Source organism: Delphinus delphis, chromosome X, assembly GCF_949987515.2.
Source record: "Delphinus delphis chromosome X, mDelDel1.2, whole genome shotgun sequence".
Lineage (NCBI taxonomy): Eukaryota > Metazoa > Chordata > Mammalia > Artiodactyla > Delphinidae > Delphinus > Delphinus delphis.
Window position 1 is genome coordinate 2,211,473 of NC_082704.1, and position 25,060 is coordinate 2,236,532.

Consider the following 25,060-nt stretch of genomic DNA (forward strand, 5'->3'; position numbering starts at 1 on the left):
TCCAACTACCAAGCGCTGGGGCAGCCGGTGCCACTTCAGGGAATTTTGAAGGGAAGATCCTCGGGACAAGTGGACCCAGCAGCCGCTAGGGCCTTACCCGAAAATTCCCCAACCTGGGCTGGCTGGCCACAAGCAGAAAGGCTCCTGGCTAGCTTTGCCAAAAATTTGTTACCAAGCCCAAGCTCATTCTGCTTGCCACACAACAGGCCAATAAATCAGATCAGTTGTTGGAGCAAGGAATAACAACCAGTGGTTGAGTGGGACCACTAATGGTAGTTTGTTGACAGTTGATTGCTAACGGTTGCTTGCTTGGGGGAGGAGCCCACTGTGACACCAACCAATGGCTGAGCGGGGCTGCTCTAGCTCGTACCTGCCCCGCCCCTATTACAGTCTCTGCCTCTGTCATCACACATCTCCCTGTGTCTCTCTCTTCTTTTGAAAAGAGAGCATCAGTCATAGTGTATTAGGTCCCATCCTACTCCAGTACGACCTCATCTTAACTAGTTATATCTGCAACAAGCCTCTTTCTAAAGAAGGTCACATTTTGAGGTATTCAGGGTTACGAATTCACCATATCTTTCCAGGAGACATAGTTCAACCCATAACAAGTAGGAAGCCCAGGCAGAAAATATACATTGGGGCATTATCAAAATTGAAGATATTATTTAAAGATACAGGCCTGGATAAGAATGCCAAGGGAGTGAGACAGAAAAGAGTACTGAGTCATGACAATCTCAAATGTTGAGAATTTAAAGGAACCAGCAAAGGAGATTGGACAGGTCATGATGTAGGAGGGAAACCAGAAGAGCAACATGGCCTAGGAGTTTGGTGAAGAGATTCATTCCAGGAGGATGGAGTGCTCAATATGTAAAATGCTTCTGACAAATCCAGCATAATTTTATAATTAACTGATAATTAACTATTGGATTACAGAGTTGATGGGAGGGTATAAAGTTAATACTCCAAAAACACTCAAAGTTGTTTGGTATATAGTAAGAGCTTAACACGTGTTCACTCTTATTTTGAAGAGGGGTGATGTAGGCCAGCCCATATTCTGCTATGTGAACTTTAGGTTTTAACCCAATAAATCCATTCAAACAGTAGAGCGTAGTGGTTAGAAAGCATAAGCTGTGGAGCCAACCCATCTGGAGTTGAATTCAGGCTCTCCTACTTACTAGCTGGGTAATCTTCTGCAAATTGCTCAGTCTCTCTTTGCCTCAGTTTATTGACCCATAAATGAGTATAACAATAGTACCGACCTCATAGGGTTATTGTGAAGATTAAATACTTTAAGAATGTTACATAGCAAATGCTATAGAAGAGATTATTTTTAATTATTATTTACATGAGGACATTAATATATTTGAATGAACTCGTGTCAAAATTGCTCTGAGAAAGCTGTGTTGGTACACTGCTAAGCATATATTTTTGTAATAGGGACAGTGCGGGCACACTAATGGTCCCATTCCACCAACAGTCAGTGTCACACTGATCCCCACAGTGGCAGTTTCCCTGGGTCATTTTCCTCAGAACTGGCCTCGTTTATGCGCTCTCCCCGTTTGCCCCAGCAGTTGCCGCCCAAGGCCTGGAAGAGCAGTGCGCTGCAGCAGCCTCAGGCACACACACACATTGCAGCTTGTCGTCTTGGGTGAGTCTGAGTCTGGGGTGTTTCAGGTCTCCATGCAGGCACACTGACAGGTAGACCAGCAGACCAGTGGAGATGGCAATGTTGTGACTGTGAATTTGGGAGACCCTCTGCTGGTGTGAAATGCCAGTTGAAGGTGCTGCGGCTGGAACATTGTGACCTTGTGATAGGGGTGATCGCTCATCGCATCTGACGTGCAAGGCCCCAGCACAGGCATTGTGGGGGCGCCTCTGGCAGCAAGGGGAGGCCAGGAAGCTGGGGTGTTTGCCCTCCCCAAGGTCAGGGAGGACAGGAAATGGCCCCGGAGGAAATAATGCAGCTGCCTGGCCTGCCTGCTCCTACCAAGTCCTCCCCGAGGTGGGGCAGTGCAAGCCTGGACAGACGGGCCGGCTGGGACTACCACACTAGGATACAGGATTTGACACGCTCCCCAAATGGTCCCTCCACGCCAGTACAGGGGACATTTGGTGCCCGGGCCCGGGGCCCAAGATGCCGGCCTCTGCCCACCCACATGCCAGACATCTGTTACTGGATGGTGTGAACCCCTCAGCTCAGCTGCTGTCCACGCCCCTGCAGTGCCCTCCTAGGATGTAACAAGGGCAGGGCAGGTGTGCAGTGGTTAGCATGAGACCCTTGCCATGGGGTTCAGAGGGCCCACTCAGACAACAGTCAGCTCACAGGGGTCCTCGAGTCAGAGAGTGTGGTGAGAGTGTGGATGGCGGCCCTCTCCCCAGGCCCTCCAGGCTTTCTGGCCTCAGGGCGGTGGGTGAGCTGGGGGGCCTGGCAGGTAAGCTGGGGGGCCTGGGGACAGGCTGAGGGCTGTGTCCCACAGAGCTCCAGAGCCCCCTCTACCACTGCCCACTGGCCAGGCTCAGGCCTTGAAGCAGCAGTGAACCTCTCCCCCATCCCCACCTCAGCAACGTAATGGTGGTGGCAGTCTCCATTCGTCACAGTCCATGGAAGTGTCAGATTCTCTCCAGTTTAAATAAAAGCCTGAGGGCCAGCTGGGTCCTGGGCGCCTGGCTCTGTCAGTGATGATGGCTGGGCAGGGTCCGGGGACCTGGCCCTGCAGGCACCACCAGCTGAGACCTGCCTTTTCAGCTGGGCCTGGGCACTAGTGGGAGGACCCAGACTGGGTGCTGGATGAACATTCCCAGACAGGGTGACCGGCCTGCAGAGTGCCCCCTCCTCTTAGCTAGGACCTGACCTCGGAGCCTTGGAACCTTGAACATGTAAATTGAGCGGTAATGACATTGCTTTGCTTATGGGATTTGTTAAAAGCTGCAAGGAGGCATGGAGACCGAAATAAATGCCTCCCCTTCCTTTTCTTGTCAGGACAGAGAATAACATCTATTTTGGTGGAGGTTTACAGGAACATCATGACCTGACCATGACCTGACCTCAAGAACAAAGGATCTGACACCAAGAAGTTTGCAACAACTAACCACATCCCTCCCTCACCTTTCCTATAAAAGGGCTTTGTGGAAAGCTTTTGGGGAGTTCGGGGTTTTTAAGGCGTGAGCCTCCCATCACCTTGTATGGCCCTACAATAATTCTTTCTCTGCTCCAGACTCCGATGTGTTTCAGTATTGTTTGGCGTCACTGTGCATTGGGCACACAGACTTGCGTTTGGTAACATTTTCACCAAAAAATAAAAAAACCCACCTCTGTACTACTTCATGATTATTAAAGAGATCTGGTTACATGTACCTGAGAGGTGCTGCAATGTCTTGTTTTGAGTATAAGGTTAAGGAGCTTTGTGAACTGAATTGGGGCCCACCTTGATCCAGCAATGTTTATTTGGCTGCATAATGTCTAATTTTACTCTCCAGGAGAATATGTCGTCATGACAACCCACTTCCATCTCAAGCGAAAAATTGGCTACTTTGTGATCCAGACCTACTTGCCATGTATCATGACTGTCATTCTGTCACAAGTGTCTTTCTGGCTCAACAGAGAGTCTGTCCCTGCCCGCACGGTCTTTGGTGAGTGTTGTTTTATGGAGAATGTGGCAGGGGCAGGGGTGAGGAAGGTGGAAGAATCATTACTGGAGTGAATGTGAGGAACACCTGAGCCCAGCATTAGTAACTAAGTCACTGGATCTTGGTGTTTCTAGCAACTGAATTCTTTAAAGGCAGTGGTAATAAGAGTGTTGGAGTATTAAGATTTACGGAAATGCTTCCTGTCTCAGTCAGGTTTGCTTCAGGAGCTGGAGAGGGATGGAGCCTTCAGTGAAAAGGAGAGGAAATTAGTGGGCAGAGCTGGAGAAAGTGAAGGGTGGGAAACTAAGCTGGCAACAGAGAAGTAGATCGGGGCTTTCTTATGACCCATTTTTTTTATAGGACCATCTGACTTTGCTGCTTCTCCTCTAGCCTTTTGAAAGTATGAATTATCTGATATTCAGTAAGAGCTATACAGAGTTGGAAGGTTTTTAAAATAGTACTTACAATTAGAGAAATTTTCTTCAGTAGGAATTTACTGTTGTCTAGGAAGAGATTTGCATGTCATTAGCACTTTTCCCTGGGGGACTTAAAGCACATAAAACATTTTCTGCCTGTTTTTCCCACTGTAAGATTGTTTTTTAGGAGATAAACATTAATTAACTCTTTTAATCTACTAAACTGTCTCCATATACTTGGATACACTGAGTACTCACAAAGAAGACTTTTCTACCGATATTTCCTACTGATATCCCGAAGCTTTACTGTGTAGTTAGAGAGTAAATGATGTTGTTTCAGAAAGAAGAAGCATTTTAGGTCAGATAGAAGAGGAGACAGTAGTGGAGGAAGAGAAATAATAACCTGTAAAGTAAGAAAAAAGAAAAAAAATTAGAAGGGTGTGATATCATGGAAGTCAAGAGAGGTGAGTGTTTCAAGAAGAAGGGAATAATCCTCTGGGGTGAATTCTGTGTGTTTAGGTAAAATGCAGATAAAAACTGTTGGGTATCATGATATGCTTGGGTGCTAGTGATTTGAAAAGAACAGTTCTAGTGGAGTTGGGGGAGCAGAATCTATATAGGAGTAGATTAAAGATGCCCAATTTTTGGAAATATTACAAACTAGATACCCTGAAAAATCTTCCTCTACAAAATCCTAAGAAAAGCAGATAAAATATAGAAAATACTCTTTTTTAATATCTGAACTCATAAGAAATGAAAGAAAATACTCAGTGGCCCAAATGGAAGAAGGAAGTGAAAACTGGAATGTTAATCACATGAGCTTATACTGTTGTAGCAGGAAAATGGATGGATAGATGGACTACTAGTCTTGGTAGATAAGAATTTGAGTTTTAAGGTTACACAAGAAAGACTTTTAGCCTGAGTGAAATTAAGGATTAGAACTAGGGCTGTCGTAGGCTTAATAATGGCCCCCAATGATACCCATGTCCTAATCTCTGGAATTTGTGAATGTTAGCTTATAGGGCAAGAAGGACTCTACAGATCTGAACTAAGTTAAGGATTTTGAGATGGGGAGAATATCTTGCATTATCTCAAGCAACTTTAGTTGAGTGGGACAGACATTCATTATCAAAGAAGCATATTAGACTTTTAGAAGTGCTCAGAGGAAGTGAGGAGGGCAGTCACAAAAAGACTTTGTAGAAGAGTCTTGAAAGAGAAGCACTGGGTGGCAGGCCTGGACCTCTTTTAAAATGCCAAACCTCTTTGTCCATCCATGAAGTGCACCAAATGCTTGATTGAGGGTCCTACCAGCTCTGACTAGCTAAGAGCTCTTCACAAGATGACAGTTTTAATTAAGCCTTACAGACTAGAGTTCTAAACATCTCTACTGAGATATGGCACATAAATACTTGTGTTGCAATATAGTTCCCGCCATCCATGCTTTGGCACTGCTATAAATGTGCGAGTGTGGACAATTGCATTTGCTGATAACCATAAATGAGATAATTTGTTTCTTCTGTGAATCACTTCTTGCTCAGTGTGATCAGAGGGTTACTGAGCCTTAGATCCATTCTCAGAATTTACCAGGCTACAAATTCAGATAGTTTGTTATGAGGTGCTAGCTGTATGGCTAATTCCTGACAGGGCTTAAAATGTGTTTTTTCTAACTCTCTGCCTAGTTTGTGCAAAGGTGCTCCTTTAGAATCTGTCTGCTGAAACTGTATTAAGTCTTTTCCAGTCTGGATTTTCATTTATATAGTAAATATGTAAGTAAGGTACTCAAGGAATCAAGATATGAAAAGAGGGTCCAGAGGCTGCAGCACACATGGCTGTCTCTCTGGGTAGAGTTAATAGTTAATAGGCCATATCTGCTTGCTTCTCTGTGTAACATCTCTCACCCCATTACGACTACCTTCCATGCCCTACTTGACCCAGGCTCATAAGGGTCACATTCCCCGTCTTCTTGAGGAATCAGAAAGAGGTTCTGACTATTCCTTCTTCCTCAATTCTGGATGATTTTGGGTACACAACTGCACCATCAAAATTCTGGGAGAGACAGTAGGGAATATTCATAGATGGGGAGAAAAAGGCAAGGAGAGATTAAAGAAATTGCCCAAGATACAAAGCAAGTAAGTGGCAGAACTGAGGACTTCCTGCTTCTAGTGTAGATATTCAAGACTAGAATACTCTTGCTAACAATTATAAAATTACTGTTGTTAAAATGTGATTATAATTAGACTACTATAATTAATTATATAATTATGGCAATACTATTGTTAATAACAAGAGTAAAAATAAGAGTGATGTTAATTATAGAAGCTGCTATTTATTGAGTGAGTACTCTGTGCCAGATATTGTGCTGTGGGCTTTATGAACATCATCTATCTCATTTGATTCCCCAACAAATCTCTGAGTCTGGTATCATCACACACATTTTACATATGACAAAACTTAGAGGGGTAAAACACCTTGTTCAAGGTCATATTACAAGTAAGTGGGATTGCCAGAATTTGAGTCTATTTCAGTTTGACTCTAAAGCTCATATTGTTAACCACAACACTATATAGCTCATATGTATATCTAATATATGAACAGATTAGAAATAAATTTTTAATAGAATTTAAAAGTGAATAAAAGAAAGCCTTAAATTTAGGTTAATAAACACCACCAAGAAAAAGAATCAATCCATTTAAAAGCAAGCTGTGGTTTGGCAAAACTCATAAGAAACAGATGTTAGAATAGTTTTAGTTGTTCACAAATTCAATAGGACCTAGACTGTGATGCAGCTGAAGAACAATTTTCCACAATAGTTTGTTGTGTTATTAGGAGAATAGTGTTCACAATAAGGGAAATGAAACTCCTACTAAGCTCAGACTATGTCCTGAGTCTTGGGCTCAGTTCTGGTCTGTTCAGAAGATAACTACCAGAATGGGGAAGGAAGAGAAATGAAAGAAGGAACTGGCCATGTTCTGGAGATGAACAGACACACAAGGAACTATGGCCACCCTCTCCAACTCTCTGAAGTCCTGTCCCAGAAATGAAGAAGCAGACTTTTCTTTCTTGTGTCGCCAGAGAGAGCTCTGAGATCAGTCAGTGTGTCAGGAGTTAGAGAAAGGCAGGTTTCAGTTCATAAGGTAGATTTTTCTAATTAGAAAGCTCTCTTACAATGAAATAGGTTACCTACTTTTCAATGGAAATGTTTAAGCAGAGGTTAGAGGACAACTTTTAAGTGCTATACTGGAGATTCCTATTCCTGTGATAATTGGGATGGGGTGGTTACTAGGCAGAACCATTCTGTTTTGACATTCTCTGGTTTTTACTTTAAAGGGGCCATTTTGGGTGGGGTGTAGCTCCTCCTTTCAAGCAGGAAGTTGGTGATATCATCAGATATACTCTAAATGTCTTTCACTGGCAACTGGTTGTCATTTTCTCTCTCCCCAGGTGTCACCACTGTTCTCACCATGACCACCTTGAGTATCAGTGCCAGAAACTCCTTACCTAAAGTGGCATATGCGACGGCCATGGATTGGTTCATAGCCGTCTGTTATGCCTTTGTATTTTCTGCGCTGATTGAATTTGCCACTGTCAACTACTTCACAAAGCGGAGTTGGGCTTGGGAAGGCAAGAAGGTGCCAGAGGCCCTGGAAATGAAGGTAAGATACAGGAAGGGTGGGGGCTGGGAAGCACTCCCTGAGAGAACTGTATTGGAACCAGGAGTGGGCAGCCTGCAGCCTGTGGGAACTGGCCAGGGCTGTGTGCTATTCACTGGGGTCATCAATCCAATTCTCAACTGGAGTGCTTCTTGGCAGTGTGGAGTGTTTGCTGGGGGCAAAGAAAAGAGGGTAGGTATCATGGAGGGCTGATGTCTTGTGGTGAGGGATCAAACATAAGTGTGATACTGCTGAACCCAAGGGGAACCTGTTGTACCCAGAAGAGTGGACTTTATCTTCAACCCAGAAAACAGTCTCTAGGGCCACTTCTGCCCCTCACTTTTCCAGTATGTTCCCATTACCATCAAACAAAAGTGATCATCATTCCTTCTATGTCTTTGCTTATTTTTTACTCTCTACCTGGAATGTTCTTTTCTTATTTTCCTGCCTGATAAAGACCTGCTTAGTCTTTAAGACCCAGATGAAGTGCTATTTTCTCCATAGAATATTTCCAGAATCATGCAGATACCTTTAGCTTTTCTTGAGGTGGGGGGAGGGTGCTCATGATATTAAGAGCATTTATTTGTATTAGAGTTATTTGTCTGCTTCCTCACTAGACTGAACTTCTTGAGGGCAGGGGCTTGTCTGCATTCTTTCTAGCTAGCTAGTATCCTTGCACAGCATCTGACTCAGTAAAAGTTGAATAAATGTTAATTGGATTAGTGGATGGGAAGGAAGAAAAAAGAGAGAGAAAATGCCAGTAAACCACCTGGAATTGGTAAAAATAAAAACATGAATACAGTGAAATCAAGATTGTTGTCCTTGGCTACTTTAAAAGAGCTCAGATCTCTAGCTCTAGATGAAGACTAACCCAAGATGCTAAAAAGAACTGGCAGATATGGTCCCAGAACCATTCTAGTACTCTTTGAAGAATCATGGAGAAGAGAAAACATAATGAAGACTTTTCAAACCGGAGGAATAGATTCCATAGAATATAGACTGGTGAGTTGGAAAAATTTTAGAATAGATTTTAACTATTTATTTAGATAGAATTTATTAACTCCTTGCTATAAATTATGAAGAAATAACCAGTCCCTGTCATCTCCCAACTTTTATTTGTTATACTACTTTTTCTGCATTGTCAAGTTTTATAGCATTTACATGCTTTTATGCAGCCATAATTTCTATAGTTGCTTAGTCATAGTTTTACATTTACATAGGCTCTTTTCTCAAAATAGTCCTTTTATCCATTTTTTTGTTCATTGCTTAGTTATCTCAAGGCTGTCCTCTGGAAGTTTCTTTAAGAAGGGTTCATGGGAACCATATTTCTTACCATCTTACATGTGTAAAATTATCTGTCAATTGTGTTTATACTTAAATTATATTTGGGCTGTTGTACAATTTGTGGGTCACATTCTCTTTCTCTGATGTCCACATAGACATTGGCTGCTATATTCAGTTCTAGCACTGAATGTTGGTGTGAAGAAATTTAAAACCTGCCTGAGAATCTCTCACATAATGGGGGAGGGGTGATTTTATGGCCTAGAAACCCATATGAATGTGTCTTTTATTTACAAATACCAGTTACTTTACAAGGATATATCTTTTTTTTTTTTTTTTTGCGGTACGTGGGCCTCTCACTGTTGTGGCCTCTCCCGTTGTGGAGCACAGGCTCCAGACGCACAGGCTCAGCAGCCATGGCTCATGGGCCCAGCCGCTCTGCGGCATGTGGGATCTTCCCGGACCGGGACACGAACCCGTGTCCCCTGCATCGGCAGGCGGACGCTCAACCACTGCACCACCAGGGAAGCCCTACAAGGATATATCTTGATCTATCTTTATGAATTTTTCCTAGGACAGCATGTTGCCCTTTAAGCCTATGGATTCACAAGTGTCTTTGTTTCAGGAAAGCTTTCCTGAAACATATCTTTGATCTGTTATCTTCCTAGAAGTGCAGATTATACATATAATAGAACTTTGTCCTCCATATCTACCATTTTTCTCTAGTAATTTGTAACTGTTATTTTCCATTTCATTTTTCTCATTTTTCTCAAGTGTGTCTTCCATGTCTCTGAACATTTTCACCCATGCCTATTCTCCTTCATTTCTATAGCAGTATTATTTTTCCTTATATTCATTTTATGATTTCTGCTGACTTAGCTTTTCATGTATTCTATGTTTGTTTTGTGTGTTGTTACACAGTCCTTTATTGGTTATTTCTTCTCCTTGTAACATATTTTGCATCAATACCATATTATTGTTTTTCAATTGTTACTTGAAGTTGTATTAGAGGAGTTCTTTACTAGCACTGCTATGTGTGAAAGTATCATTTTGGGGAGGGACTGAGAGAATGAGTAGGATGGTAGTGAGTAGTTGAGAGTATGTAGTTGAAAGTGAGTAGTTTGACCATGATCTGTTATCTATATAAATTCTTATAAATAACTCACAAGAAAGTCCTCTATGTATGGTGTAGTGTGTGTGTGTGTGTGTGTGTGTGTGTGTGTGTGTGAGAGTGTGTGCACGCGCATATGTGTAGTATTGTATCCTCTAATTTTTCCAGTCTCTACCTCCTCTCTACTCTGTGGTGGTCAAACAGTATTCCAGGATGTTCTCACTACCAGCCTTAAAACCATTTTGTTTCAAAACAAGGGTCATTTGTTTTCTCACTCAGGTCCTGCCACCCACCTTTAGGACTCTATTCTTGGCCTGAAATCCAGAACAGTAGGCATCCTTAGTGTCTTCTTCATCCTGATACAATTTTTAGTGCATTTGTGTCTTCTTCACCCTGATACAATTTTTACTGCATTTGGGAGCCCTTACTTTTTGGGATGAGAAAATGCTTTCAATTTTCATCAAAGGTAGAGTTTTGGTTTCTATATCTCGTTTTTCTTATAATTTTGATTGGTTACAGAGAAGAAAAGGGAGCAAAGATGTCCTTACTCTGACATATTAAACTGAAAATTCCCTAGAATATATTATTATACAGATGTTTTAAGAGCAGTTAGCAGTAACTATTGATAGCCAGTCTGAGTTCACTAAGAAGAAATTATGCCAAACTAACCTTAAGAAAATTCATGAAAAGACATCTGACTAACTTTTTAAAATTATGTCTTCATGAAGAAGAAACAGCAGTAGAAAAAGTAATACAATTATGCTGATGTAGTTGGTTGACCAACTGAAGTCAAATATAATTCATTGATGGAGGGTCATCAACCTGAATGGACGTTCCTGTGATAAGCCACAGGGCTTTGTCCTTGACCCTTCCCTCTTAAATGCTGTCATCTGTGACTTAAATGAAGATATAGAATGTAGGAGATTCAAATTTGTAAACTGGCATTAATGAAGAGGAGTATCTTCTGAATTAGAATCAAAGAGAATTTCTGAAGTTTGAAAGAACAGGCTGAAATCAACAGATTAACATTTTATTTTCTTTTTAAATTTTTTTATGGGACCATAATTGCTTTACAATGTTGTGTTAGTTTCTGCTGTACAATGAAGTGAATTAGCCACATGTATACATATATGCCCTCCCTCTTGGACCTCCCTCCCACTTAACCCCCCATCCCACCCATCTTGGTCATCACAGAGCACCAAGCTGAGCTTCCTGTGCTTTATAGCAGGTTCCGATTAGCTAACTATTTTATACGTGGTAGTGTATATATTCTTACACATAGATTCTAAAAAAGTTAGTTCTAGGATAAAAAAACTTAACAAAAATTGTATATTATAAATAAGATGCTGGGATATAGGAAAATGGCAAATTTAATATAAGCCATCCATGTGGTATAACTCTTGAGAAGCCAAATTTTGTTTGAGTCTGAGTTAGAAGTTACCTAGACCAAGTGAGATGATAAGCCCCTTTTATTCTGTACAGGTTGGACCATGTTTAAAATATGCTGTTCCAGTTTGGTTACTACAGTGGAGAAGGGACAAATGCATTAAGGGGATGATGATTGCTAATTTCAGATATCTGAAAGGCAGTCATGGATACCTTGTGAAAAATATGGTAGACTTTTTATTGTGACTGGGAAGAGATGCAGTGGTGGTTTGAAGGTACAGAGAGCACTAGAATAGATTAAGAAACTGTAAATGTAGATGTCAAAAATGATAACTGTTTCTCTAATTCCAAGGAGTACTGAAAATGAAAAAAAGAGAACAAAAAGAATGATCTAAAAGTCTTCTGCAAAGATGGTGATCTCAGTCGTCCTCCTTAGTCCCTCTCCATGGTCAATCTATTTAAGTTATTGAAAGGATGTTGATTATGAGATTTGAAAAAAAACCAATGGAATGTGTAAAAATGGATCTCTAATGTGAGGGTGCTGTGCTTTGTCTACACTGCTACAATATGAATGAACTAACAGTGAGAACCACTGACCCACAGGACAAAAAAATGAAGTGCATTAAAAGTAAAAATAGTGAAATTTAATCATAACTTATTCTGCTTTTTTCCTTCTTTAAAGAGACATATTAAACCTTATTTGCCTCATAAAGCTAGAATGGGTGAGCACAAAACTGTTTAAAACTAATAAAAATGATTCAAAAATCTATTTCTGATCTGTACTATGATCAAGGATTAGATAAAATGTGAGGGGAAAGATAAAGGAAAGGAAAAGAAGGGGTAGGTAGGAACAAAAATTCATTTTCAAATGAAGACAAATGACTAACGACTACCTTATAATAGCACCCTGCAAAATAGATGAACTCTGGGCTTCTGAGGAACAACTACATGTTTTATCACTGCTTCCTTTAAAAATTCCATTAAAATGAGGGTAAAGAAATAAAATAGGTTTAAACCCACAAGTACCAGGAGATCTGGAGAAGGATTTCAGTCAGACAAGAGACTGTAATGCATTTTTCAAGAAAAATGAATGGGGAAAGAGAGAATAAGAACTGATTTATCAAGCTGGAGTAAGATAGAACCCCAGAGAAACTCAGTATTCAAGGTGCTTGGTACAGCAGACAGTAAATCATGGGGCTGCAATTAGGGGGATTGGCTAAAAGTCTGTGTACAAAGTAGTCAAGACCCCAGAGCCTGCCCAACATGTAAAATGTCTACAGCCAGATGTATACTTTCCTGAAGAACAGCAGAAGCTTCTCTTCTAAAGAAGCTGAATGTCTCCAGAGAAGAGACCTCTACATAGTGACATTTTGGAGTACCCCATAAAATGACCTCCTTCCAAATAATCTTCTTAAATCATAGTTTGCAAATCAGCAAGCCCAGCTCAGGTACACTGAGCATACAGACATCTTTTATGTTGCCAAATAAAACTGGGATACCAAGGATTACCAAAGTGAAATTTTCAACGTGAAAAAGAAAAGATTAAAAAAAACAAAAACAAAACTCATCTTGGCAGGAACAGAGATAATTCAGGGAATTAAAGAGAATTTAAGAAAAACAAAAGTAAATTTTATCTTATAGTTGTAAATACATACATAAAATAAGAATAGGATGCTAATATAAAAGGAAATCAGAGAATAAAGAAGAGCTTTTGAAATGAAAAATAACTGCCAAAATAAAAATTTCAATAGAGAGGTGGGAAAATAAACTGAAGAGAATCTCCCTACAAGTAGGGTAAAAAGGAAATAAATGGAGAATGTAAAAGAAAAGGTTAAGGGGCTTAGAGATGAATCCAGAAAATTCATCCAACTCAGAAGCTGCAGAATGAGTGAACAGAGAAACGAGAGCAAAGGAAATTAACAAAGAACAAGACATCTTTACAAATGGAAAGATATAAGCATCCAGATTGAAACTGTCCCCATAGGCCCACGTAAAGTGACATCATCTTGCAATTTTAGAAAACCAGGGATAAATGATAGTCTAAAGAGATTCTAGAAAGAGAGTAAATGTTATCTACAAAGAAATGATTAGCAGAATGGCATCAGACTTCTCAGCTACATTGGATGCTGAATGACAGTGGAGTTGTAAACCCTAAATCTGAGGATTTGAATCCTATGCCTAGCCAAAGTATCACTTAAGTGAAAAGGTAGAGTAGTTATTTTCAGACCTGCAGGAACTCAGAAATGTCACTTCCCATGCATTCCACCTTAGGAAAATACTGGAGGATATGTTCTACTAAAACAAGAGAACAGAACAAAAAAGGGAACGACATTGGATCCAGAGAAGAGGGTACCCTACAGAGGAGATAGATGAAGGGAATACGTAAGATGAAATCTATGCAGCAAGCACACCTGGAGAGGAACCAGTGCAGTTTGTAGCAAGAGGTTAGAGGTATTTATATAGTCATTTATAATGATATGATTTATTATTGATTGAACTAAAAATATTGTTATAATTGTATTGGAAGATGGAGGAAGGGTTGCATAAGTGAGGTAAATCATTATCATGAAAAGATGAATGGTTATGTGCAAAACAGATAGCAGTATAAGCATATTATTTAGAAATATATAAATAACTGTTAGAAGTATCAGCTAAGAGAATTAAAAATAATTATGAATTGCTGGACAAGGTCGGGATACATGGGGATAAGACTTTCCTGGTTTTCATTATAAGTCTTTACATTTATTTCTTTTTAACTAGGTGCATTATTACCTTGATTCAATTTTTTGAAAATTAAGAATAATCAAAGCAAATTAAGATGAAGAAATAAACCTCTGCTTTTAAAAAGAAGACAGTTATTATTCTTAGAACTGCTTTTAAAGTATTCATAAGTTCTTACCTAAATTTTGGAAACACAGTAATTCTTATGTTTTTTTTTTCTTATTTTCAGGTAAGTATATTTGAATGCTCTAGAATAATATTTTATCTTATTTTACATTAGAGAAAATGCTCAACTTCCATCCATAGTTTGGAAAAGTTTAGTTTCTTATCATTAATGGCTTTTAAAAATTTGTCTGATATGAGAATTGCTACTCCAGCTTTCTTTTGATTTCCATTTGCATGGAATATCTTTTTCCATCCCCTCACTTTCAGTCTGTATGTATCCCTAGGTCTGAAGTGGGTCTCTTGTAGACAGAATATATATGGGTCTTGGTTTTGTATCCATTCAGCCAGTCCATGTCTTTTGGTGGAAGCATTTAATCCATTTACATTTAAGGTAATTATTGATATGTATGTTCCTATTACCATTTTCTTAATTGTTTTGGGTTTGTTATTGTAGGTCTTTTCCTTCTCTTGTGTTTCCTGCCTAGAGAAGTTCCTTTAGTATATGTTGTAAAGCTGGTTTGGTGGTGCTGAATTCTCTTAGCTTCTGCTTGTCTGTAAAGGTTTTAATTTCTCTGTCAAGTCTAAATGAGATCCCCGCTGGGTAGAGTAATCTTGGTTGTAGGTTTTTCCCTTTCATCACTTTAAATATGTCCTGCCACTCCCTTCTGTCTTGAAGAGTTTCTGCTGAAAGATCAGCTGTTAACCTTATGGGGATTCCCTTGTGTGTTATTTGTTGTTTTTCCCTTGCTGCTTTTAATATTTTTTCTTGTATTTAATTTTTGATAGTTTGATTAATATGTGTCTTGGCATGTTTCTCCTTGGATTTATCCTGTATGGGACTCTCTGCACTTCCTGGACTTGATTGACTATTTCCTTTCCCATATTAGGGAAGTTTTCAACTCTAATCTCTTCAAATATTTTCTCAGTCCCTTTCTTTTTCTCTTCTTCTTCTGGGGCCTCTATAATTCGAATGTTGGTGTATTTAATGTTGTCCCAGTAAGTGAGAAAGAGAAAAACAAATACCACATGCTAACACATATATATGGAATCTAAAAAAAAAAAGGTTCTGAAGAACCTACGGGCAGGACAGGAATAAAGATGCAGATGTAGAGAATGGACTTGAGGACACGGGGAGGGGGAAGGGTAATCTCGAATGAACTGAGAGAGTGGCATGGACTTATAAATACTACCAAATGTAAAATAGATAGCTAGTGGGAAGCAGCCACATAGCACAGGGACATCAGCTCCATGCTTTGTGACCACCTAGAGGGGTGGGATAGGGAGCGTCGGAGGGATGGAGATGCAAGAGGGAAGAGATATGGGAACACATGTATATGTATAGCTGATTCACTTTGTTATAAAGCAGAAACTAACACACCATTTTAAAGCAATTATATTCCAATAAAAATGTTAAAAAAAATTGGGGGCATTCCTGTAAAAATAGCCACAAATTGAGTCACCACTTGATATTTTCTCTCTGGGGTGAATGATATTCACTGTGGGTTAACTTGTATTCATAAACTGGTGGCCTTCCCACCCTTTTCTAAAGTAGGTGTAAATGCCCTGACAACAGTCACACTCTATCCCTGGTGAATCGATTGAAACAGAAACAAACAGGTGGATCAGCCAAGATGGCATAGTAGAAAGACCCTGAGCTCAACTCCTCTCATGGACACACCAAAATCACAACTATTTGCAGAAAAACCATTGATGAAAAAGACTGGAATGTACCAGAAAAGATCTTCTACAACTAATGTATGAAGAAGGAACCAAACAAGATGGATAGGAGGGGTGGAGTCGCAATATAGGCAAGTTCCATAAACCCAGGTGGACAGTCCACAAACAGGAGGATAAGTACCATTGCAGAGGTTCTCCCCAAGGAGAGAGGGGTCTGACCCCATGTTGGGCTCCATAGCCTGTGGGTCATATACTGGGAAAACGAGCCCCCAGAGCATTTGGCTTTGAAGACCAGAAGGGCTTACTCTCTAGAGTCCCAGAGAGCTGTGGGAAGTAGAAACTGTACTCTTTGCTCCGGGATCCAGGGCAGAAGCAGTAATAGGAGCCTGGGTCAGAGCTACCTGCTGATCTGGAGAGTCTCCCAGAGAGGTAGGAGGCAACTGCAGCTCACCCTGGGGACACAGACACTGGTGGCAGCCATTTGGGGAGCTGATTCTACTATGAGGACACTGGTGCTGGTAAGCACCATTGTGAAATCCTCCCTCTAGCTTATAAGCCTCAGGACCCATCCCTGCCTGTAGGCAAAAGTGCTGAGACACCTCATGCCAAGCAACTAACTGGGCATGGGCACAGCCCCACCCACCAACAGACAGGCTGCCTTAAGATCCCCTGAGCCCACAGCTGCCCCTGGACATGGCCCTGTCCACCAGAGGGCACAGGATCTGCCCCACAAACCAGTGTGCAGGCACCAGACCAGGGACCTCCAGCCAGAGACCCTGGGACCCAGCTTCACCCACCAGTGGGCAGGCACCAGCCTCAGAACCCCCCAGGCTCTGGCCTCACTCTCCAGTGAGCCTGCTCTAGCCCTGGGACCAGCCTCACCCACCAGCAGACAAAAACAATTAACAAAATGGTAATAAGAACATACATATCAATAATTACTTTAAATGTAAATGGACTAAATGATACAATCAAAAGAGACAGAGTAGCTGAATGGATAAAAAAACAAGACCCATATATATGCTGCCTACAGGAGACACACTTCAGATCTAAAGACACACACACAGACTGAGGGGATGGAAAAAAAGTATTCCATGCAAATGGAAGTGAAAAGAAAGCCAGTGTAGCAATACTTATATCAGACAAAATAGACTTTAATAAAGACAGATAGAGGAGATGAGGAAGTATATTACATAATGATCAAGGGATCAATCCAAAAAGAAGATATAATAATTGTAAATATATATATGCACCCAACATAGGAGCACCTAAATACATAAAGCAAATATTAACAGACATAGAGAGAGAAATTGACAGTAACACAATAATAGTAGGGGACTTTAACACCCCACTTACATCAACAGGCAGATCATCCAGACAGAAAATTAATAGGGAAACACTGGTCTTAAATGACACATTAGACCAGATGGACTTAATTGATATTTATAGGTCATTTCATCTGAAAGCAACAGAATATACATTCTTTTCAAGTGCACATGGGACATTTTCCAGGAGGGATAACATGCTAGGCCACAAAACAAGCCTCTGTAAATTTAGGAAAATTGAAATCATATCAAGCATCTTTTCTGACTGTAACACCATGTGAGCAGGAACCAACCACACACACACACACAAAAACTGCAAAACACACAAACATATGGAGGCTAAAATATATGCTACTAAACAACCAATGAATCACTGAAGAAATCAAAGAGGAAATTTAAAAATACCTGGAGACAAATGAAAATGAAATCACAGTGATCCAAAATCTTTGGGATACAGCAGAAGCAGTTCTAAGAGGGATGTTTATAGTAATACAAGCTTACCTCAGGAAACAAGAAAAATCTCAAATAAAGAACCTAATCTTACATTTAAAGGAGCTAGAAAAAGAAGAACAAACAAAACCCTAAGTTAGTAGCAGGAAGGAAATCATAAAGATCCGAGCAAAAGTAAATGAAATAGAGACTAAAAAAACAATAGAAAAGATCAATGAAACTAAAAGTTGGTTCTTCGAAGAGATAAACAAAATTGATAAACCATAGATAGTATCTGAGTCTCATCCGCTCTTTCCTTAGCTGTGATCTGGCCCCAGGTACCTCCCCACATATGCTCTGGATATCTCCCACCCTCTCAGTAAACTGGTGCCAGTGATTACTTCTCTTCCACCTGCATTTTCTCCCCTTTCTATTGGCTTACTGACCTCTTCCTGATCCAGCATGATCCCTTACTCTTTTGAATTCACTTGACTCAGCATTTGTGCCTTTCTGTATAATTCTTATGTTCTCCCTTATATTTTAGTTCTCTCTTATTTTAATTACTGTTCCTCATTAGACAGCCTAAAATTTACCATCTTAACCAATTTTAATAAGTATGTTCACAATGTACAGCCAACTTCCAGAACTTTTTCATCTTGCAAAACTGAAACTCTGTCCCCATGAAACCAGAAATTCCCATTCTCCCCTCCAGTCTCCCCCTGGCAACCACCATTCTACTTTCTGTCTCTATGAATCTGACTTCTCTCAGTGCCTCATATAAGTGGGATCACAGTATTTGTCTTTTTGTGACTGGCTTATTTCATGTAGCATAACGTCCTTAACGTTCATTCATGTAACCTGTGTCAGAATTTCCTTCCTTTTAAAGGCTGAATAATATCCCACTGTATGGATGGACTTTCATTGCATTCATCTTTTGGCTATTGAGAATTATGCTGCTATGAACATGGGTGTACAAGTATCTCTTTAAGACCTTGCTTTAAATTTGCAGGGTATATACCCCAAAGTGGAATTGCTGGGTCATATTTTAATTCTATTTTTAATTTTTTGAGGATCTGACATACCATTTTTCATAGCCTCTGTACCATTTTACATTCCCAACAGTAAACAAGGGTTCAAATTTCTCCATATCCTTGTCTACACTTGTTATTTTCTTTTTTTATTTTATTGCTCTTATTGTTGATAGTAGGCACCCTAATGGGTGTAAGGTGGTATCTCACTGTGGTTTTGATTTGCATTTCCCTTATGACCAGTGATATTAAGGATCGTTTCACATGCTTATTAGCCAATTCTATATCTTCTTTGGAGAAGAAGATGTTTGAAGTCTATTCAAGTCCTTTGCCATTTAAAAAATTGGGTTGTTTGCATTTAAAAATTGGGTCTTTGTCTGATTTGTCTTTGAATCCAACATAGCATATATTCCATTACTTTGCCCCACTTCTGAAAACTGGGGTTCAGGAAAGCTGGATGAATGTTACGGGGTTAACACAGAGTCACAGGACCATATCTGCATATACTCTGAGGTCCTGGTGGTCTCGGGTACATTCAGGGCTTCAAATAACTCTCTAATTAGCACTTCTGGAAATAATAAACATGAGTGCCATCTGAGAAAAACTCATGAGTTGGACATGCATTGATCCATAAAAGTTTTCATTACCTCATTCCAAAATCCACATGAGGTGGCCTTCTAGAAAGAAAAGTGTCCTTGTCCTCAGGTCAAAATGCTTGGAGGAATTTGGAAGAGTCAATTTCATTTTGGTGGTATGGGAATTACTCCAGGATGAACTATAGAGATATGCTGTCTGTATAGGAGAGGTCAAGACTCAGGAGGAAAAAACTAGAAATCACATCAAGAATCTTTATTTGGGGGGTAATTTTTCATTCTGTAAACATCTATCATGTAGCTAAGAGCCTGGCATTGGCTAAGGAGGTAAGAACAGAATTGCATCTTGGTCAAAGTTAAGTCACTAGTTTGTATCTATCAAATTCCAGGGCATAGAGAATTATTAGAAAACTAGATGCAGAAATGGGAATTATTAACCATTAATCTCTGCCTCCTGCTTCTGTCTTCTCAGCACTACAACTTTGGCTTTGATTTCCCTTCTTTGACAATTTAGGTAAAAATTATAGTGGCTGATTAAAATGTGCCATGATGGAAAGGGCAAGGGAAATTAAAAGGTAATTTTCTTTTATTACTTAAAAAATCTGCGATTAAGTCAACTGCTGTTTCTCCACCTATAGAACACAAAGTGCCTACAGAGCTAAATAAAGTGTTTGCTGTTCAGAATGATTATTTCAGAGACTTGGCTGTAACCAGCTAATAAGATGACTAAATGAAATAATATATGTGAGTGTGAAAGCTTCTAGCAAAGTCAGGGTAGTGGTTTTTTTCTTTCCATTTTTTCCTTTTTTTCTTGTGTACCCATGAAAAACAAAGAGATTACTAAGCAAATTAATAAGTAAGCAGGCAAACAAGTGAAGTGCTCCTTTATTTAATAGCAGAGGCATTTAGCAGCAGGACTGTATTCACAATGAATTTGCTAATTATAAATGAGTCCCATGCAGTATTTAAAGCATTTACGCAGTTCTTAGAAGCCTTAGAGTTCTGTCCCCCTCCACTTGTAGCAATGTGACTACAATCCTCAAGGAGAAAGAACAGTATTGCTTTTTAAATGTCCATTAGTCAGACTGCTCATTTACTTAAACCAGCACCCCCTTTTTTGTTCCCCTTCCCCTCCCTGATGAAAACCCTGAAGCCAGCACAGGCAGGCCTTTACCATGCACACTGTCATCCAACTACAGCAAACTACTTGTCATCCCTCAAATAAGCAGTGCCTTTGGCCTGTGCACTGGCCTTTGCTACATCTTCATCTGGTGAGCTCCTGCGCATCTTTTGCAACCCAGCTCACCATCCTCATTGCCTTCTCTGAGCCACCTTTTCCAGCACCTGTAGGTACTTTGCCCCTCCCTCTACTGAATTCCCATCACACTTTGTTCATATCTCTTAGAACTCTTATCACATTATATGGCAACGATGTGTTCACAAGGCTCTCTCCCTTGCTGGACTGTAAACTCCTAGAAAACAGGGACTGAACTTTTAACCTTCCTACGTATCCCTAAACACCTAGCATAGTCCTTGGCCCAGTAAATATTCAGTAAATATTGGGCAGAAGTTATTATTAGGATCAGGAAGATAAATGGCAGTGTGGTCTAAAGAAAAAAAAAACGATAAAAATGGTGGGAACTCTGAAGTAAAGAAGTAAAGAAATAGAAATAGATTAGGAGAAAGGGGGTCAGTAAGAGAGGGTGGGAGTAGAGAAACCTAGGAAGGAAACGAGTAGGAAGTAAAGAAGTAAAACAGATGATGGGAAGCAAAGTAACATTAAGGGAACAATGTGAGGTGTGTGAAATCAGGGCAACATAATTAGTTGTCACTTTTTGTCAAATACTCCTGGGTATTTTCGAAGCTCATCTAGCTCCACTTTTCCCTAGAAACAAAGAGAGATGGAAGGAAGAAAAGGCCAGAGAGGGAAGTGAGGCAACAAACACTATGAGCTCAGCACTCAGACTATGACCTCAGCCACTGTCTTTGTCCTCCCCTGTTCCTCAGCCTCTCTCTTCTGATCCAGGCCTGAGCTTTGTCTTCTTTTCTCTTTTCTACATGGAAGGTCCATGTATACACAAGTCATATATATGAGAACAAATGGGCACATGTGTCTATGTTTGTTTACCACTGAGTTTTTTTATAATCTGGAAAAAGAAAACAAAGTGTAGTGTCATAGCAAGCCCCCAGCATCCCTGCCTTTGTTGTGTCAGAGGGAAGCATTTGCATAACTCCCTGGGGAGGCTGTGGCTCCTGCCTGCAGCCTTGCAAGAGTGGACATTTACAGTGCATGAAGGGTGAGATACTGTTATAATGATGCATGTAAACATGCTATAGTATTTATGTGTCTTTAAGACGAAATGACTTTCAGACTCACCAAGCTCTCTTCCTCACAGGAGATGTGCCACTTGATGGTTGAAGCCTTTTGGAGTTATGTCTCGGGTAACCAAAAAGTGTCTCATACTTATAGAAAGCAGTACAGTGCAGCCCTGGATAAAAGTTGAGAGCCCAGGTGGCTAGTGTGGGCTCTGCCACTCAGTCTGAGGCTGAGTTTTCTCATCTGTCAAATGGGAGTAATCTCACATACTTACCTCACATGATTACTGTGAGGATCAAATCACATTATTGTACAGGACCCTACATGTGACCAAGATTTCACAGTTTTCCAGTTATTTATGCCACCAACTTTTAATCTGACCCTCTCAACAACCCTGAAAAATATTTTGATCCTCATTTTACAGAAGAAGAAACTAAAGCTCTAAGAGAAGTGACTTGGCCAAAGCCACATAGCTAGTAAACCAGGATGTTGCAAATTTTCTGTTTTCAAACTCATCTTCAATTATCCCCAGACACAAACCTGGCTACTCAGTGCTATTGGCTTCATAGCCTCTCTTTCCTAACTTCCCTCATGGTGCCTCCTCCCCACAGCGTCTGAAGGTGTTCTGTATAATGGATTAATTAGCTTTTGTTTTGTTCCCCCCCTTCTCCCCTACTTTTTCTGGCCCCTAGAAGAAAACACCAGCAGTCCCGACAAAGAAAACCAGCACCACCTTCAACATCGTGGGGACCACCTATCCCATCAACCTGGCCAAGGACACTGAGTTCTCCACCATCTCCAAGGGCGCTGCTCCTAGTGCCTCCTCAACCCCGACAATCATTGCTTCACCCAAGACCACCTACGTGCAGGATATCCCAACTGAGACCAAGACCTACAACAGTGTCAGCAAGGTTGACAAAATTTCCCGCATCATTTTTCCTGTGCTCTTTGCCATTTTCAATCTGGTCTATTGGGCCACATATGTCAATCGGGAGTCAGCTATCAAGGGCATGATCCGCAAACAGTAGATATTGGCGGTGCCGCAACCAGAGCACTGTATACCCTAGGAAGTGCCCATGCACCCAAACCCCAGGGCTCCCCTTCATGTGTTTCAGGATTCTTCTTTTTTAACCTTCTTACCAAGCCATGACTCTCAATTAATATTTATGAATCTCAATGAAGAAACAATAACAACAGAAAAAATTACTTTTCCCCATTGCTGAGTATATCCTCATTGGAGCCAAACACTGCCATTTGTCCAGTTGCTCATCTTAATCTGCCAGTCTCCCTCAGCTGAGGGCACAGCATGTATTTTATTGCACTCTGCCCACTAAAGAAAGAACAGGAGAGTCTATGGCCTGTAGTGAGAGCCTTGGCTATTTGAAAGTTCCAGACTAAGGATGATTGTTGACTGGTCCAGATCAGATGATTCTGACTCACTAGGGAGCCAGGCTGCGTCCCATGTGGTCCTGCCTGCCACCTCCCCTGCCCACAGCAGGGCCCACTAGGCATAAGTACTGATAACAAAGGCAGGAGCCAGTGCTAATCTCTGAACATGGCCCACAACCCCTTTATTGGCTTGGAGGTTAATGTGGACAGTTAAGGCTTACCACTGTCTACCATGTATGGCCAAAACAGATAGAACCAACTGGGCCAGCCTGGCACCAACATGGCTGATGACCTGCCATGTCTAGCCCCTCAGGAAAATAGTACCCTCTTTGGTATACCTCTCCTCCAGAAAGCCCTTTTCTCTCAAGCCCTTTGAACCCCTTGCAGCCAGCTGGACACTGCTTAGCTTGGACTCATTACTGCCTGCAAACTCTTTAGGAAAAGGATCAAGTAATTTTTAAAATTTATACTAAAAAGGGACATATAGAACAAATTCTAGATCAAATGCCTAAATTTTTAAAAACATTAGAGAGACAGGAAAGTCACCTCCCTGCCAAGGCAGCTAGTCAAATACTGGATGGAGTAAGTGATTTGGGCTGGATGGTAGTTGAGGCTGAAATCTGGCTCAAAAAAGAGGGCTACTGGCAGGTGAAAATCAAATTCTTCCTTCCACACCCTTCACACTCCAAACCGTAGGCCAAGTCCAAGAACTTTGCTCCTACTGTGTCAGGGACCTCTGGTCCTCTGTTGATGCCAATTTTAAGAGGGATGAATTGGAGTTTAGTTGACTTTTGAGTCAACTAAATTATTAACCTTATTATCAGTTTGATAACATATTATTTAGGGGATTTGATCTCATTTGTTCTTAATATGAGTAAAAGGGACAGTCATAATTGTAAAATATTTATAAGGTAGATAAACTCAGTTTCATGTGTTTGAATGACTTGCCTAGGCTCCTTACAAGTGTCTGTAATAGAGAACTGTCACGTGACCCTTTCCAAAGGCCAAAATGAAGACAGGGCTGAGAATCCAGGTCCACCTTGATCTCAGAATCAGCACAATCTCAACAGGCATGCTGCGTCCTGAATGCAGTTTGGTTGGACACCAAAAAGATTTTTAGAAAGTCACAGTGTGTCACCCAAGGAGACCACTTCTAATAGTCATGGCTCAAGGAAATGAGATTAAGATGGCAGTCCCAGCCACTAGTCCAAAGTATCCTAGAACCCCTAAGTAACACCACAGAGAGCACCAAAAGGAGATTCTCCCTGCCTACTCCCTGATCAATGCTCCTAAGGGGTCTATCATTAGCTGCTGGTCGCCTTTTCACCCATCCTTCCCCCATCCCCTGCTTCCTTGCCATTGCTGGGATAATGCATGCCAGTCCCATTATTCCTAAGACTGTGTCTGTATGTAAGTTCATGACTAAAAGAGTGTAGTGTCGTGGATATGTGGGGATGGGGGGTGGGATGGGGGGGTGGGGTGTGTGGGACTGTTAATGATTGTCCTGTTAATGATCATCTTAAGGAATTTAGAATGGAAGCCTGACCTTTGCCTCTGTAGAAATTGTGTTTCCAAATGCTTTGGTGCAATGTTTAGCGGCTGTTTATTAAACTCTTTCTGAATTGTACTCACTCGGGCTAGAGAACTTTTTTTGGTCACTCTTTGCCTAACACAGGCAGTACTCTGTTTTTGGCTTTCACTCCTATTCTCATGCCATCCTTACTTCTTAACACCATTGGAATATGCTGGAGAAAAGGTATCCCAAGAGCAAGAGACCTATTACAGTAATCCAAAATGGAACCCGTGTGAAAACAGCTTTGATTGACTCAGGGGTCTCATTACCCAATATGACAGAGAAGGAAACACTTGTATTGCTTCCTCCACTAAATTCACCCACTCCCAGGAAGTAGAGAAAGTTATTTTCTTTGCAATTCTAAAGGCTTTT

The 25,060-nt window shown here is 40.8% G+C and overlaps 1 protein-coding gene across 2 annotated transcripts in view; it reads left to right on the forward strand.

The window, feature by feature from the left end:
• The window catches only part of GABRA3 (gamma-aminobutyric acid type A receptor subunit alpha3), a 250,009-nt gene extending 225,277 nt beyond the window's left edge, over positions 1-24,732 (forward strand). The window contains exons 8-10 of one of the 2 annotated variants that reach the window (XM_060002519.1): positions 3,478-3,630; positions 7,485-7,696; positions 22,419-24,732. In XM_060002519.1, the coding sequence (XP_059858502.1) occupies positions 3,478-3,630; positions 7,485-7,696; positions 22,419-22,754 (701 nt within the window). In that variant the 3' untranslated portion in view covers positions 22,755-24,732. The remainder of the gene's footprint in view (positions 1-3,477; positions 3,631-7,484; positions 7,697-22,418) is intronic. The other variant, XM_060002520.1, reaches the window with a different exon arrangement.
• Positions 24,733-25,060: the final 328 nt, after the last annotated feature.